At 32.8% G+C, this 17,275-nt stretch overlaps 2 protein-coding genes across 2 annotated transcripts; both read right to left on the bottom strand.

The window, feature by feature from the left end:
- Positions 1–1,007: 1,007 nt before the first annotated feature.
- On the bottom strand, positions 1,008–4,285 carry LOC131041637 (aluminum-activated malate transporter 14). The gene is made up of 6 exons (XM_057974790.1): positions 3,776–4,285; positions 3,205–3,345; positions 2,820–3,092; positions 2,595–2,728; positions 2,193–2,336; positions 1,008–1,971 (listed from the first exon to the last, which is right to left on the bottom strand). The coding sequence occupies exons 1-6, from the start codon at positions 4,119–4,121 to the stop codon at positions 1,378–1,380; spliced, it is 1,632 nt and encodes a 543-aa protein (XP_057830773.1). The 5' UTR covers positions 4,122–4,285; the 3' UTR covers positions 1,008–1,377.
- A 5,557-nt stretch (positions 4,286–9,842) lies between these two features.
- LOC131041624 (aluminum-activated malate transporter 14) lies at positions 9,843–13,211 on the bottom strand. Its single transcript, XM_057974762.1, has 6 exons — positions 12,839–13,211; positions 11,875–12,015; positions 11,483–11,755; positions 11,183–11,292; positions 10,743–10,886; positions 9,843–10,657 (listed from the first exon to the last, which is right to left on the bottom strand). Exons 1-6 carry the CDS (start codon positions 13,149–13,151, stop codon positions 10,052–10,054), a joined length of 1,587 nt encoding a protein of 528 aa, XP_057830745.1. The 5' UTR covers positions 13,152–13,211; the 3' UTR covers positions 9,843–10,051.
- Positions 13,212–17,275: the final 4,064 nt, after the last annotated feature.

Below are 17,275 nucleotides of genomic sequence, written 5' to 3'. Positions count from 1 at the left end.
AAGATCAATATTGATGGTTCTTCATGAGGTAATCTAGGAGCTACAAGGATTAGTCGAATTGGAAGGGATAGTATTAGGTTAGTTCACTTTTTCATTAGCTATGGGGTTTTTTACAAATAAACACATGGAAGCTCAAGCAGTCTTAGTAGCTATAGAGAAAGCTTGTGAGTTGGGTTGAAAAAAGGTTATTTGTGAGATTGGTTCAAAGATTTTGGTTTCCCTTTTGAGTAATGGAAAAGTTTCTCAATCTTCTTGGAGGTTGGCTCTTTATGTAGCACAAGTTCTTCATTTGACATGAAGTTTTGATTCCATCTCTTCTATTCATATTCCTCAAAATCAAAATGTTGTTGCTGATCTTTTGGTTAAATGGGTTTCTAATGTTAGTTATGGTTGGAATGTTATGTATTGAGGTGTTATTTTTAAGTTAAAAATTGTTTTCAAAATTTTAAATCATTTAATTTTTTAATATTATTTTTATATAATTATAATGTTTTATTGATTTTATAATAGTGATTAAGAATATTTTTAAATATAATTGTATGTAAATTTTTTGTATCCAAATTCTAGACCTTCACAATCCATCATCATAATGAAAATAAATTATACAAAATGATCCAAAATATTAATACAAATTTTTAATAATTATATCTAAAAATATTATAATAATACAAAAATATTATTAACACATTTATATTTCCTATCAACAAACCCACTAAACTTCTATTAATATTACTTATCATCTTTCTCATGTTACAAGTTCAAACAAGTCAAACTCCAATGCAAGGATTAATTGTATAACCATATTTACCAATTTTAACAACAAAATACCATCAAATTGTGTTCAGAACGTATGGAAATGCTGAGGAGAACTTTAAAAATTATAAAGATTGTGCTTTTACATATATCTACATTTAAGGATGAATACCTTCGATTTTAAAAGTTACACAATTAAATCTGAAAAGCATTCCATAGAAAAATCATATTTTCACAAACAAGTTCACCCATCAAATTTTTAACTCTATTATATCTTCAGATCAACATATGGAAACATTTTTTCAGAGACTTATACTAATATGACTGCACTATGAGGACAGCGTAAACACCTATACTGTTATGCCCATGCAAGGGCTTATGTACAAGAGTGTGAAGGAATATAAGGAACAAATTCCTTTACTGTTATGACAGTATTAAGGCCTATAAGAAACAGTATTGAGAAGGCATATAAAGAACAAATTCCTACACTATTACAATATGACTTATGACAGTATCAAGGCCTATAAGAAACAGTATCTAGAAGGCATATAAAGAACAAATTCCTACACTGTTATGACTTAAGACAGTAGTATCCAGGCCTATAAGTAAAAGTATAGAGAAGGCCTAGTGTTCAAATCCTGCAAGTGTTCCCAGTTCTTGAACAGACTCAATAACATGTTCAAGCCTAGCCACTATCTCCATCACATGTGATGCAAAAGTAGCCAAATGAATTGCCTCTGGAAATTCTATATTGACTGTCATTTTAAATTGACAAGGTGGCTCAATACTTAGAAATATATGATTCTGTTCCTCTGTATTAAGAGCTGAATCTTGTTCTTCCAAAGCCACAGAGATCGATTCAGAGCTGCAATCATGTTTTCTATTGCCTTCAGTGGAAATATTGATATGGGCATTATTTTCAAGTACATGCATTGGCTTGTGATGTTCAGATTGGCCCCTTTTCTTTGAGGATTGTTGGGTAGAATTCAGATCAGTGTTTTGATGTGGCTGGATTATGTGCCAAATTTTGGGTTCAAAGCAGACTGAAGTATTGAGTTCCTCAATTGCAACATGCAAGCTCTGCATCATGGATTGTGGAGGAGGGCATTGCTTCATACTTTTCATGCTCTCAGCTAAGTCGTGGAGTATTTTTACTACCTCCATACCCACTTTATAAGTGGAGGGTTTCTTGAATGCTGATAGATTGATGTGGGCTGCCTGCATGGTGAAATTATCACTAAAAGTTTAGGAATTATTTCAAGAGCTTGATTAAATGTCTGAGTTTTGAAGGCATATATCTTTAAAAATCTATATAAATTTTCGATTTTTCTAATTTTATAAAATATTTAAGTTATATTTGTTATTTTTAGGTTATGTATACTGATTTTTAACACTCATATACAATTGTAGAATGCTTCTGGACATTAATGAAGTGTTACCAGATATTCTGAACGAACGCATCCATGCAAAGCAACAACACAGTAAGCCAGGTGACGCAGCATGCAACCTACTTGCACATATTGTTTCCATGGATGTCTGAACCCAAACATGCCATGTTTCGGTTCCCAGCTAGCAAAATTGGCCTGCAAAAATTTAATGGTTCAGAATATTGGAAAAGTTTATAGTATTTTTTCAACTTCTTGTTGTTATTTCTGAGTTCGAGCTTATATGAATTTTTATATCAATATTTCGAATCACACTCCACATTTATCATCACAAAATTTAAAAAATTTAAAAAAAAATTGAAAATAAATGTGTCTGTTTCTTCAACTTCTAAATGTTAGAGAAACATATAAGATGTTTTTATATGAGAACAGCACAGCATATAAACTGAGATATACCAAGGATTCATCATTTGCTTTAGAATCTAAGACATCCTTGTATCCTTTGTAGATGATGCCTTCTAGTATTTTTCCTGATTCATCCTCGTTTATTACAGAATACTCAGAAAGCTTCATATAGTCTACCATACATCCTGTAACAGTGCACCAGCTCAGAAAAATGTTAATCACACAGTGAAACTAAATGGTTGCTATTGTGATGAATTAAAACAGTGATGCTACTACCTTCAAGAGAATATGATAAACCATGAATTCTTTTAACAATAGAGGTGTGGAGATCCTCTCCTGCCCAGATGGGGCATATGAACAAACTTATAATGAGGGAAACTGCACACCCGATTGCTATGGTGGAAAGGCGTTGACAAGCCACGGTGAATATGTTTTCAACGCGGTATCCAGACACTGTTATCATGTTGAATGTAAGGATGAAAATCATAACGCCATAATCGTACTTAACCTTTATCTTGGGGATGAAACGAAAGAATGTTGCAAGGGCCCCTGTTAAACAATAAACATGAGTATAATGAGTTATTACCATCCCTAGCAAGTAATGGATCACAACGTCTACAGATTATCATTGTCCTCCTTCATTAGAGTTGAGTTGGAATACCAAGAACAAAACAAGAAGAACTGATGGTAATAGGTTCTCCAATTTTGCCAGCCTTGTCTGCAATGTAACCAACAGATATAGCCAGAGAACCTGCTACCACTGTGCCTATTCCTCTGTTTAATCCCTTACTCAGAGTAGCGCCTGGAAAACCAATAGCCATAAACTTAACTGCTCCAAAATTTGATCATTCTCAATACCAACAAGTTTAATCAGGCTAAAGTAATAAAATTAATTCTTGACTTTTCAAACCTAGGATGTTCTATTTGATTTGGGAATGTTCTACTACTGAACTAGTGATCCCTTTACACCAATCGATCTTTAATCCGAATTTAACTTATTTCCAAGAATATTTGTCATTTTCTCTCTATTTTTTTTACATGTTATAGGTTTAGTACTATTGATTCTCACATATAAATCCTTTGGAGTTCTTGCTGTTATTGGTATAGTGAGTTCACAATTAATTCAAGGTAATCATCCAAAACTATTAACGCAATATTTGCAGCTTCAGCCTATAAGTATAAAGATATTAAGATATTACCAACCCAGCAAACAAAAAGTATAAAGATATTACCTGCTGTGAACTCAAAAACAACAACAACAGTCATGACGGCCCAGATGACATTATCACCAACTTGATCAAACAGAGGCTCCATTAAGTAAAACAGCGATACCAAAGACAATGCCAGGCCCACCTTGATTGCATGTATGACTCTCCTTGGATCATCTTTACCAAACTTCCACATTTTCCTCACAGGTGTCTCCAAAAGCTGGCTCAATTTCCTCCACATTTTCCTCGCAGGTGTCTCCAAAAGCTGGCTCAATTTCTTCATACATGCAAAAAGACTTCGAGAAGAATTTATTTCAGAACCTTCCAATGCAATGTCGATGTTACACTCACAGAGACCATTAGTTGCCATTAGTGAGCGATAAACACAATTATCTCACGTAAAACGAAATTGACACTTGCTGAACTTTGTAATGCTCCAGGGCTTTTTATAGATAGGATAGAGATGAAGTCTGTTTAAATAAATTACAGGGTCCACAGAAACTAATAGGAAGGCCAACAATTTGTTTATCAGAGTTTCATGTCTGCCCAAGTAAGGAAACTGAATAGTTACTCTCTTTCTTTCTTTTTGTTTAGTGTTTTAATACAAATACACTCCTTTTTTTTCAATTGGGATATTGGTTGATTTTTTTTCATAAAGTTAAATTTAAAGATTTTTATTTATATTATCATTTTTTTATTTAATATAACAGTATTAGTCTGTGTTATCTTTTTTCAAATAAGAATCAAAGACTGGGATATCTATTTGGCCACCAAAATCATGTGGGACCCAATCTTTATTCATCCACTATCATACCTACCACAATTTGAACTTTGATGCATGAGTAAATAAGAGATGGGCCGTCATTAGCAATAATTGTACTCAATAATAGAACTTTGATATGAGAGCACACGTATGTTAACATCTCTTCAGATAAGAGTCAAAGACCGAGGTGTTTATTCCACCAAAGTCAATCTTGACCTCATCCATTATATCATGCCTCCCACAATCCGAACTTTAGTGGATGACTTAATAAAGGATGGACCATCACCCACACTAATTGTACTTAACTAATAGAACTTTGATATGAGAACACAAGTCTATGTTAATATCTCTTCGGATAAGAATCGAAGACCGAAATATCTATCTCACCAAAATCACCTGAGACTCAATCTTGACCTCATCCATTATATCATCCCTCCCACAATTTAAACTTTGATAAATGACCTAATTAAAAAATAAACCATCACCCACATTAACTATACTGACACTAACTATCCTCAACCAATAGAACTTCCAACCTTAAACCATCACCCACATTAACTGTAATCCTCAACCAATAGAACTTCCAACCTTCCAATTAATCAATCTCTGATCAACTATTGGACTTTCCGAATAAGTTAAAAACAATTTACCATAAACCCGTACCCAAAAACAAAAGATACTAACTTCACTTACGATAAAATGGGCTCCATTGCATTTGGATTCTGTCAGATTTCAAGTACAAGAACTTCTAATCCTGTTGGGTATTAATTTCCCAAGTTTCTTCAACCTAATTATTGTGCGCATGGCCTCCTGTGGCCCTTATTTCACCGTATCATTCACAGTTCCCAGGCCATGAGGAACGAACAAACATGTTCGTACACTGAATCATTGATATCCGTACACTAAATTCTTAAACGGCTTTCACTAAACTGCCAAACAATTGGCCTACCAGACGGTTTCGATTAATTTCATCGAGTTATTTGATCCACTCAAGGTGAAATGTTTTCAGCCACACACAAGAACTCCAATATTATAATGCAGATAATATCCTGCGCTGTGTTTAGAGCCGCTACTCTTGATTTGAAGAAAAATCAATCGAAATGCAATTATGGTGGAAAAAAAATGGTCGACAAGATGTTGTATTGCCTGGGTCGATTGACAGATGTAAAATAAGGACATTAAGTGGAGAACCCACTGCAACCATTCCGCTGAATTTATTCAAACATGTCGGACAATGCCCTTGTTTCTGTTTGTCGTCTCTTTAGTTTCTCTTCCAGTTTTATTATTATTGTTTTCATGACTTTGGTGTTTTGATTGCCATGATGGGGCCATGGCTTCCATAACTCTGAAAAAACTGAGTGCGATCAGACGCATGTTCTGAGCCAGGAATCGTTAGAGAGCTTAGAAACTTCTGCGGTTTTGCATTTGCAGGAGTTTCCTCTTGGCAATCCTCAAATGATAACAAGTGAGTCGGTTTACTGATTGTGAAATGAAATTAGTGGCCTTGAGTAATAGCCGTTTTGTCATAGGAGTTTTTCAAATTTGGGATGATTAAAATAAGTAAATAGTAATAGTATCATTGAAGTAGGTGAGGGAATTGGGTCCCTCTCCTTTTATAAGGAGAATAATAGTGGGTTTAGATGGTATTTGAGATTAAAGGTTGATTTTAGTAATTAAAAAAGTGAAGAATAGCAATATGGTTCATTTTGATTGTTTTGGTTTTATTTTATTTTGATGATGGATCAGTGTGGTCTGAAATGTTGATCCAAAAAATTGAACATAATTTAATCTAGAAAAGCATCATCATAACATCATGGATTGTGAAAATTTCTTATCATTAATAAGGGGTACATGTAGCATTCAGCCATGGATGCTATGGTACATCTTAATGGTTGGATATCTATTTTCCTAAAAAAGGAAAATGACTATATAATCAGCAGGATGCACTATGGTATCAATGGTTGGATGGTACATAACTGAAGTTTTGACTACTCATTGATGAGGATTGTTGTTCTTCATTTGAGATGATGGTACATTGAACAAGTTGCAAACAATCCTCATCAATGAGAAGTCAAGACTTTAGTATGTAGCATCCAGCCATGGATTCTATGGAACATCTTGATGGTTGGATATCCATTTTCCTTAAAAAATGGATTATCATTGAAATTAGCTTGTGGTGAAGTTGAATTGGTTCATTTTGATATGATCTATCTAGGTTTTTCACTACAAAATCATTTGTTAGTTATTGTAACGGTGACGATTACATGTCCATGTCTTCTACTTTAATATTCAGGGTTAATTTTCTTTGAATCTTGGGACTTTTATATAATACAAAATTGCATTTTTAGTTGAGAGTGGCAAGGTGTATCAATTTTTATTTACAATCATTTTTTAAAAATCATTCAAAAATTTTAATTTGTCCCTTGTTTATTGTTGGTCAAATTTATAATCACGGAGGTGATCTCAATTACTTATTCACTTACAAAAGATAACCATAACATTTAATATTTAATCTCATTTAATATTGAACTTACTCTTCTTTGCTATCTTTGTGTGTTGGTTCAAGGCATGAAAGAATTTTGTTTGATCCTTAGTATTTTATTTAGAAAGAAATAGTCCTAGTTCGATTATCATATCTCATACCTATTATTTACCAATTTCATCCAATATTAAAAATCATTTATCAAAGAATTTGTATTACACAAACATATAGAACATCTTACATGTTTAAAAGTGGTGTACTATATCATTTATCTACTATTAAATAGGTATCCTTATTATCTTAATTAAGAGGAGCAATGAGTCTTAGAACGCATTCCAACAATCAAATATAAGAATCATTTTTTAATACAGGAATACATTAAGAATATTGTATTTAATTGGTTTTCACTAATATTTCTACATTGTTGGTTAATCTCACTATGTCACTTGTAACACATTTTTAGCTAAGCATATTTATTATTTTAATTATCAAATTTTTAAGTCTTTATTCTATTCACATTTGTTACATTTTTATGTAATTTTTTATTTAGGGTAGACTCTAAGTTCTTATGGTATATGTTTATTTACTCTAAATTAATGTAAAATTAATTTTGTTCTCCTTCTTTAAAAGAATCACTTATTTTCATTTCAAATTTTTGTGAACCCTTCAACTCTTTGACTTCCTTAAATATAGCATATTATAGATCCAAATATTGAAAGTATCGTATGGTAATATATATTAATATTAGAGCATTTGCATTAACATTAGAGCTTCAACACATCATCTTCTAGCATCTCATGGCATTTCCAAGTGTTTTAGTCATTAGCTAATTATGCATTGTGACTTGTCAATTTTTTAAAGAAGACCTAATTGAGGTTTGCATTGTTAATTTAAACCCTAGGTATGATAACCAAATTTATCTAATTAATTATGCCCTGGGTTGTATTAGATTTGCAATAGTTTAGTAAACCAACATGGATTAAATTGTGCCCTAGATTGTAATCAGATTTGCAGTATTTAGTAAGACAACATAAATCAAAAATAGAATAGACGACAAACAAGCATACCCTGGGAAAACCTCCAAGGAGGAAAAAAAGCCAGCATGAAAGACCCACAGGTCAGATTATATATTCTCCTCTAAATATCAGTACAATACTTAGCTCGAATCTGATCTTCACATATCAGATCTATCCTTGTATGCTTCAATGACTTGCCTCAAGATATGCTATGTCCCCTTGGACAATATTACACCAAACTAAATAAATTAGCCCTCTTCCTTATGTTCACACAGCAGAGCTAAATTGCCTTCAAATTTAATTGAACTTGATTGATTGTTATTGACTTGCAAATTGACCTTTACTTATATGCATCTTTACTCTATTAAAGTTAACCTCCTTGTAAGTCGGCCTCCTTGATATTTTTGGCGCTAATGTTATTTTGGTGTGTTTTAGCATGGCATTTAAGATAGGGTCACGTTAGGGTAGGACCCGGTCCTAAAGGGGTTCGGATGTTGCCTTAAGGCAATCCAAACCCCTATATCCCTAGTTACAATCAACATGCATTACATTGAATCTCACACCAATATTTGAAACTATAATCTTATTTCCACTTGGGGATCTATGAATAACACTACACTAAGTTCCCATGCTTGCATCTTATTGCATTTATTTAAAGAAACCCCTTTAACACCTTTCCACATGTATTGAGAAATGTACAACTATGATTGTTAGCACATAACATATTACTTTCACTTACTTGAAACATCATTCAATCACATTAAAAGGAAAATAGTTTATTAAATTGTATTGCAAGGTTTGGTAGTAGCTTAAGAGTATTGAAGATTCAAGGTAATCATATCTCACATATTTGTTCAAAGGATACTAAATGAACAATCAAATTGATTGTGCTTGTAGTTCATTATTGAGGGCATATATCTCATTCTGTTGTTATCCCTTGTAATAAAGATTGCTGATATAATTTAGACTATAAAAAAATATATATTATTAAAAATAATTTATTTATCATTTTTATTCTATTATATGAATATATTCAACAATTGTTATGTTCAAAGCATGGTTCGATAATTTTTAACAAAACCTTTTGTCCATGAATACATCAAATATTACTAGAACAAGTTCCAAATCTTAGAAAAGGAAATTGATATAAGATATTTTCCAATACTATGTTTTGGGTAGATGGTATCAACTAGCGAATTGGGTTGTAAAAATATAATTCAATTTGAGGCAATTTGTATCACAAATCCAAAATCCAAGATGCCTTCATGAAGAGTGGGTAGAGATCAATGTGTTGTTTGCATGAATTATACATAAAGCGCAGTTTGTTTGTTTGGAAGACATTGTGTCTCACAATAATGTGAAACTGAATTTAGTGGTTGTTGCAGTTAAGGGTGGTCAATGAATTTTTTCAACAAGGTGGTGGAAATAGATGGTTTTAGATGGTTTTAGGTGGTTTAATCCCAAGAGTTATTGATTTGAAGTGTCAAATCTTTCATGATCTAAATGTTGATTAGTTTTTTTGTTTTTAATATGTTTTGTGTCAAAATTTTCATGTATTTTGTCTTAATTAGTTATCAACTATAGTCTTATATAGATAATTTAAATAAATCTTTTAATAAATATTGTTGTTATATATTTTTACTTGTTTTCTAAATTAAAACTTATAATAAATAAAAAATCTAAAAAATGATAACTCGTTTAAAACCATTAGATTCTTTTAATTTATTTTTTTATATTAAAGAAGATTTGAAATCAGCACTAATATAAAAAAAAAATGAAATAATTCAGAGACATTTTAATGAATGGCCCTAAAAAAGTGCAAAATGAAAAGACCATTACAACTTTTTCAAGTACTATTTATATAACCTTTATTGCTATTGTCACATAGATATCTATATCAGTTCGTACAACTGTGGAATTTCTATGAACTTTCGTACAGAGAATACTTTCCCTTTAGAAGCTTACAATAGCCAGATTAATGTTGTCCACCTCCTTTTTTAAAGTAAAGCAGGATGGACTCCTATATTGCCACAATTAAACTAGGATTTAAATCCTCCAAGTTTGCCCAGGTCCTGTACAGATTCTATTACAAGTTCAAGTCTAGCCACTATCTCTATTAAAAGTGAAGCAAACATGGCCAGTGGAACTGCCTCTGAGAAGCTTGTTTTGTATTTATCTACAACCAACATCACATGATTCTCCTCTACTCCATTTACAGTGGGGCCTTGTTCCTTCATATCCACATAAGTTGATTCTGAATTGCAGTCCTCTTTGCCATTGGTTTCAATTGAAGTGTTCACATGGGCATTATCTTTCAATCCTTGTATGAGCTTGTGATGTTGAGGGGAAGCTTCCATTGTTTGTGAGGATTGGTGGGTGGGATTCACATGGATGTTAGTGCCTTCCAAAGGACTTTGATGTGGATTATATAATGATTGGATTTGGTAGCATATTCTGGGCAGGAAACAGAATGATGTATGCATTTCTTCAACTGCAACATACAAACTCTCCATCAAAGCTTCTCTTGGCCTGCATTGCTTCATGTCTTTTATGCTCTCAGCCAGCTCATGTAGAATTTCTGCTACGTCCTTTCCCACCTGATGGGCAAAAGGATTTTTGAATGACAGTTGATTACTGTTGGGTGCCTGTCAGGTAAAATATATGTCAATGCTTGAGAAAATATTATACGATCTTGGATTCAAGAGCTGGATAAAGATTTGATTGTCTCACCTGCTTTTTTGAATGAAGGCAACCATGTAGAGCAACAACGCAGTAAGCCATGTGACGAACCATGCCTCCTACTTTCACATATTGTTTCCATGGGTGCCTGAATCCAAACTTGCCATGTGGAGGCTCCCAACTGGCAAAAGTGGCCTGTAAAATCTTGAAAAGATTAGTAGACTGGACATGATAGTTAATATCGAGAAGCATTCTACAATGATAGAAGGGGTGGAGCTAAAGGACATGAGAGTTAAACAAAAACTTTTTTATTTTTTTCCTCGTCAAAATAATAATATTTAATAATAAATAAAATATTTGATATCTTTCTAAAAATTTTAAATAAATATATTTAAGATGTATATACTTAACTTGTAAATAAGCTATACATCAACCACCATAACAAATATCTAATGCTTTCTTTTAAAAACTCAGCAGAAATTAGGATATACCAGGGATTCTTCACTGGCTTTAGATTCTAAGACTGCTTTGTATCCTTCTTCAATTTTGCCCTCACTGATCCCATCATACTGTGAGCCATCCAAATACTGCATCAGGCATCCTGTAACAATGCAATAGTCACAAGAAATGTTATAATGTTGGAAATAAGTCACGTCCAAATTAAAGATGGGTTAGTTTTTAAAAAGATTAATAGCTAAGTCATAAAGTATTTCAGCATCAAATGAAAGATCTTAGATTTGAATCTTAACTGATCTGTGAAAACCTCAAAATACAGTTGCCATTGATTTTACCTTCAAGGGAATCTGCTAAAGCATGAATTCTTTTCACGGTGGAATAATGAAGATCTTCCCCTGCCCAGATGGGACATATAAATAGACTTATGACCATGGAGACTGCGGATCCAATTGCTATGGTGGAAAGCCGTTCGTAAGCCATGGCAAATATGTTCTCAACACGGTATCCAGACACAATTATCATGTTGAATGTCAGAAGGAAAATCACAACGCCATAGTCATACTTATTTTTTATTTTTGGGAAGAAACGAAAGAATGTTGCTGCAGCGCCTGTAGAGCAAAAACAAAGGAAAGAGCTTATAATTAGTTCTTGTCAATGCACATACATCATAAATCAACCCATCTAAATGCTTGTGACCATGATATACAATAATTAGGCTGAAATTTACCAAGAACAAAACAAGAAGAACCGATGACAGTGGCTTCTCCAATTTTGCTAGCCTTTTCTGCAAGATAACCAACCGAAACTGCAAGAGAACCTGCTACCACTGTGCCTAATCCTCTGTTCAGTCCCTTGCTCAATGTAGCACCTGCAAAACAAAATAACAGAAGGAAACATATTAGTATATGCTTGGGAATAGTGGGAAACAGATATCCAGTATTTATAATGTATTAATGCATAAATTATGGTGTGTGAAAGTAGCTATGCATTGATGCATCTTAAGATTAGATAACAATTTTCGAAAATTATGTTCTACAAACCATATTTGTTCTAATTTGTTCTTGATCATATATGTAACAACTATTTCATTATGTTTCTAGGCATAATCACACAAAGGGTTGTATTGACAGAGATATTTTAAACATATTTATTTAGATAATGAAAAGTTTGTATTATATTTTATGTGGATTGACATAAATTTTTTAGATTGTATTTTCTAATAAATATAAATTTTGTGGTCAATCTATCTTTGTTTCCGATATGGTATATTTCTAACACAAAGTTATTTTGTAGAGGCGCTTGAAACTTCTAACTTGATCTAGTCTTGATACCATGTTGAACTTTTCATGAGCCAACTAGTACTTCAACCTAGAACCTTCCATTTGTTACTAGAATGCTCTACCACTGAATTACTGGTCCTTTGTGACAAGTCCACATTGATCTAGATATGACTTATATCCTACATAACCATTAGAAATCATAGATAATGATAATAGATCTGATTCTTCTAGATCTACAACTACATGAATGAAAGACCACTCATATAGAAAATTCCACCAAACCAAACAACTTAAAGTTAATCATTTGAAACATCCAAAATCCCAGATTAACAACAACAACAACATTAGTTTCAACCTTTGAGTTCAATAATGGTCAGAAAACACTATCAATCAAGCACAACTAGACAGTACCTGCTGTAAATTCAAAAACTACTACAACAGTCATGATAGCCCAGATGGCATTATCCCCAACTCCATTGAACAGAGGCTCCATCAAATAAAACAGTGACACCAGGGACAATGCCAGACCCACTTTCATTGCATGTATAACTCTCCTTGGGTCATCTTTACCCAATTTCCAAACCATATCCCAAAAATCCTCAAAGGGTTGTCCTAATTTCTTCTTAGTCATTCTACACCTGTCATGAGAAATCTTTGAAGCAGAGCTGTCTGATCTTTCCATTGCAAGATCAATCTTGCACTCATCAACATTGTGAATCGCCATTAGCCTAGCAAATCACAAGTTGAAGAACAACAACACTTGTCTCCAACTTACCAATTTCACCTCAACTTCTCTTGCATTGTATGCACGATTGCAAGGACTCTTATAGAAAAAAACCAGGCACTCTATACTGTATAGATGACGTCATGGGACGTTCTAGTGACGTATCCACTTCGTCCGTACACCTCTGCGCTGGATCCGTGACACGGAAATCGCACTTTGGATCAAAGTGGAGTTCTCACAAGTTTGGATTCTTTCGGTTTTAATACTTGCAAACAAAGAATCCTCCTTTGATTTTGTTGGCCATCTATTCATCCAGTGCCTTAAATCTAATGATTTTGCACAAGGAAAACATTATTTTTATTCCACTGTCGCTTTCCATTTCTACATTTCCTCGCAACTACCCACAATTGCGTTTGGAAGGGAATTCATTATAAAATCCCCATTCTACAGTTGTAAAAAGAGAATGTCTGCACAGGAAATAGTTTTCTAATGTTAGAACTATTTCTGACACTACTGTCATATCATGATCGGCTTACATTTAAATCAATGGTTTGACTTGTAGAGAAAGAAGCCAAGGCAGTGATATCTCATACAGTGAGTGACGCTGAGTTTTTATATATTTTATATCTATTTAGATGGATTTGTTATTGGGTGTTATTATTATACCATCCTGAAAATTACTGGTTGGCAGAATTTAGAAAGTTTTTTAAGCTGAAGCGCATATAAAAAAGATGTTTAGTGGAGAACCCACTGCGAAAATTTTGATAATAATCCAGCAGCATCGTTGAAACAGATGTTGTAACTTTCATACTTTTTCTCCATTCCTTTTAACCATTCATGATAGTTTCCATATCTGTTCACTATCTTAGTGATATACCACGCGTCTTCTTATTCCACATGCTTACACCTTAGACTATGTCTTTTGTCTTTGCAGGAATCTCACTGTCAAACTATTCAAACAAAACAAAATACGCTTCAGTACTATAGCACTAGCTTTTCATGAATTGGAAGATACTTGCAGACTTTTTTCTCGACATTTCTAATATAATCACATTTTTTTATAAGACATGGGACGGCAGATCCTGTCTTTCTAACTTTACAGGTTCATCGAATGACTTGAGAAATTGGATGATCATCAACTGTTCTATCTATTTATTTAATCTTATCATATCGAACAAATCCAAATTTCATGATAAACTCCACATAGAATGTTCAATGTTGTATCGAAATCGGTACACTTCTCTCCCATGAATACTTGACAAGAATAATTAGCCCTTCAAATCTGAACACGAATCCCTAGCCAGAGTATACGCACGGCTGCTTTTTGATAAAATTCTTCTCTGGCTTAATTCTTACGGCTACAAATGTTCCTTTGGTAGCCGTCAATTCAGATTCTGTTCCCGTACTTTACTGGTTGCTTAAAACTTTTCCGTACACACGGTTTGTCCACAAAATTGTTGAGATTATTTTAATGAGAAATATTGGCTAGAGTAGTTCAAATTTCTTGTCAAAAATAGTGTATGCCATATTAGTGTATGCCATAGTGTGCATGCACTAAAGAGCTCAAATGGAATTTAATATCTATTTTGACATTAGGATGCATATTTAAAATTATAGATTGGTTTTTTGTATTTATAGGAAGTTAAGGGATAGGTGGATAGGATATTAAAGGTAAAATTTATATGTATTATAATATTGTATAATTAGTTATATAATAATTACAATCTGTATATATTTTGACATATTGTTAAAGCATCATTATTTATGTGAAACAATTTTTTAGAGTTATTAAATATTAGTATAATAATATGTTATAACAAATGGAGCATTATGGGGATGATCCCACAACATAGTGGTTAGCTACGAGCCTCCTACATGGGAGGTCTTGGGTTCGAGTCTACTCAAGGCCCATGTGCCCCACACACACGTAATAGAGAGATAAGGTGATGCTTAGGCGTGGAAGACAAGGAGATATAAGGGTGTTATTGTTGAACAAATAGGGGATGAGGCCCCTCAAAAAATGTGGTCTCACTGGTTCATAACTCCAATCAAAAGCGATTTGGCTTCGACCCATCACCAAGAAAAAATAAATAAAAAATAAAAAATTGAACCATTTTATTTTTTGTTTTTTTCAATAAAAGTGGATTATTCTACTAAACTTTTTTATTAATATTTAAAAAAAAAAAAAAAATTGCACCATTTTATTATTTTAAATTAACTTAATATTTAAATTTGAGTGGTGAACAAATTTATAAACAAACAATATATTAAAATTAAAAGTAATAGCATAAATATTATAGCATATGTAATAACCTTAGTGATTAATATAAATTGTGGAGAAGTGAGGTAGAGTGCATAGAAATTTAGGGAGAAGATTACAGTAGAGAGACCAATACATTGCAACCTAACTTCACGCTTCTCAAATTCTATGTGAATATTCCAAATTACTCTCAATTTTGTACAACAATTTACTTGTCAAGTCCCCTACTTAAAAAAAATTATTTTCAAGTCCACAATATCAAATATGATGCACATCAACATACTTTTTTTTTGTGACGGTGTCCAAAATGGTCCCAAAAAATGTAACACCACAATAGGTATGCATTAAGTCATATTTAATGGTGCGTTGATGTGGCATCACATGATTAGTTGCTTTTTGAAATTAGAGGAAACTTTTCAAAAATATTCACTCCTGACATGACAATAATATATATGTTTTTTTAATATTATAGAGAAAGCCCCAAAAAACCCTTATTTAAATGCATATCCAAAGGAAACTCTTTTGATGCAATATTTTCCAAACCCCAAATCTACAAACAACTCATCATTACAACAAACCCAAATACCATAGATATGCATTAAAACAATTTGCTTGTGTATTTCATACCTTGTAATGTCGCAATCATTTAATGCATAGCCATGACTTTCACTTTGCACCTCTTCCACTCAAGATAGGGTTATAACTTCAAATCAGCCATGAAATCTCTGATACCACTTGTTAGGAAATAATACTTTAAACTCAAATTCATTTAATACATTTCTTACATAACCCATGAAATAATTGCATGCATACAAACTTATAGAATCACCATAATGCAAAGATCAAATAGACAAGCCACAAAGATAACACAAGATATACCCTAAGAAAACCCTCATGAGGGAAAAACCCAGCCTCCAAAAGCATCCATACTCTATCATATTAATTAGCCATAAAGCACATATAGAGTTTGTAGTGTCCCTCCTTAGTTTATCTTTTGATCTATGCATTAGTAGACTTGTTTAGACATGGCATTAATACTTGGATGGCTTCTTATGACTTTGCACTATCGTAGATGTTATTTTATGATGTTAGATAGTATTCTTCATAGACATACACTATATGATGATTATTATTATGGTTGACTTTCATATCTTGGATCATTATGATAATAATGGGATTTCTTATTATTGATTATGAGATAATATGGATATATGTGATTTGATAGATTTTATATGTATACACATGCTTGATGGCTTTATATGCTTCATTATGTTGATGGCTTATTAAGCACTATATGATATTATGGATAGTTTTATGTTGATTATGCATTTGAGGAGATTATTGACATACTAACCCTATCTATTGTTTACATATATGATGAGATGCTTGCTTGATGTGTCTGTCATTGTTGGATTGCCTTCACGGTAGAATCAACGTCACATCACTCATTGTGAGTGGGATGTGCCGTTGTGAAATTCTACCACGTGTCTGCCATATATATATATATATATATATATATATATATATATATATATATATATATATATATATATATATATATATATATATATATATATATATATATATATATATATATATATATATATGCATCATTGCTTTGTGGTTTTAGGATTTGCAAGTACTAGGCACTTATTCCTCCTAGATTTCTAGGTGCGAACTTCTCCTGGTTACACAGGTGTGAGTGTGTCTTCATTCCCAATGGTATATATGGTTTCAGAGTTGACACAAGTTCCCTTCACCTACTCTAGGTTTAAGTCGTCACTATGTGTCTTCAGAGTCTTGATGTAGATCGCCATGTTGCTCAGTCGGTTCGGTGAGTATGTTAGTATTTGATGATTTATTT

The sequence above is a fragment of the Cryptomeria japonica genome, chromosome 8 (genome assembly GCF_030272615.1).
Source record: "Cryptomeria japonica chromosome 8, Sugi_1.0, whole genome shotgun sequence".
Classification (NCBI taxonomy): Eukaryota; Viridiplantae; Streptophyta; class Pinopsida; order Cupressales; family Cupressaceae; genus Cryptomeria; species Cryptomeria japonica.
This window is presented reverse-complemented; position numbering and strand designations above follow the sequence as displayed.

What these genes read in the sequence shown, in the direction of transcription:
- LOC131041637 (XM_057974790.1), bottom strand. Translation starts at nt 4,121, where the DNA reads ATGGCAACTAATGGTCTCTGTGAGTGTAACATCGACATTGCATTGGAA. An exon ending in TTTATCATATTCTCTTGAAG is followed by an intron (nt 2,729 to 2,819) that starts GTAGTAGCATCA and finishes GCACTGTTACAG; the next exon opens with GATGTATGGTAGACTATATG. An exon ending in AAGCAAATGATGAATCCTTG is followed by an intron (nt 2,337 to 2,594) that starts GTATATCTCAGT and finishes AAATTTTTGCAG; the next exon opens with GCCAATTTTGCTAGCTGGGA.
- LOC131041624 (XM_057974762.1), bottom strand. Translation starts at nt 13,151, where the DNA reads ATGGCGATTCACAATGTTGATGAGTGCAAGATTGATCTTGCAATGGAA. An exon ending in TTCTTCTTGTTTTGTTCTTG is followed by an intron (nt 11,756 to 11,874) that starts GTAAATTTCAGC and finishes TTTGCTCTACAG; the next exon opens with GCGCTGCAGCAACATTCTTT. An exon ending in GCCTTCATTCAAAAAAGCAG is followed by an intron (nt 10,658 to 10,742) that starts GTGAGACAATCA and finishes TTTACCTGACAG; the next exon opens with GCACCCAACAGTAATCAACT.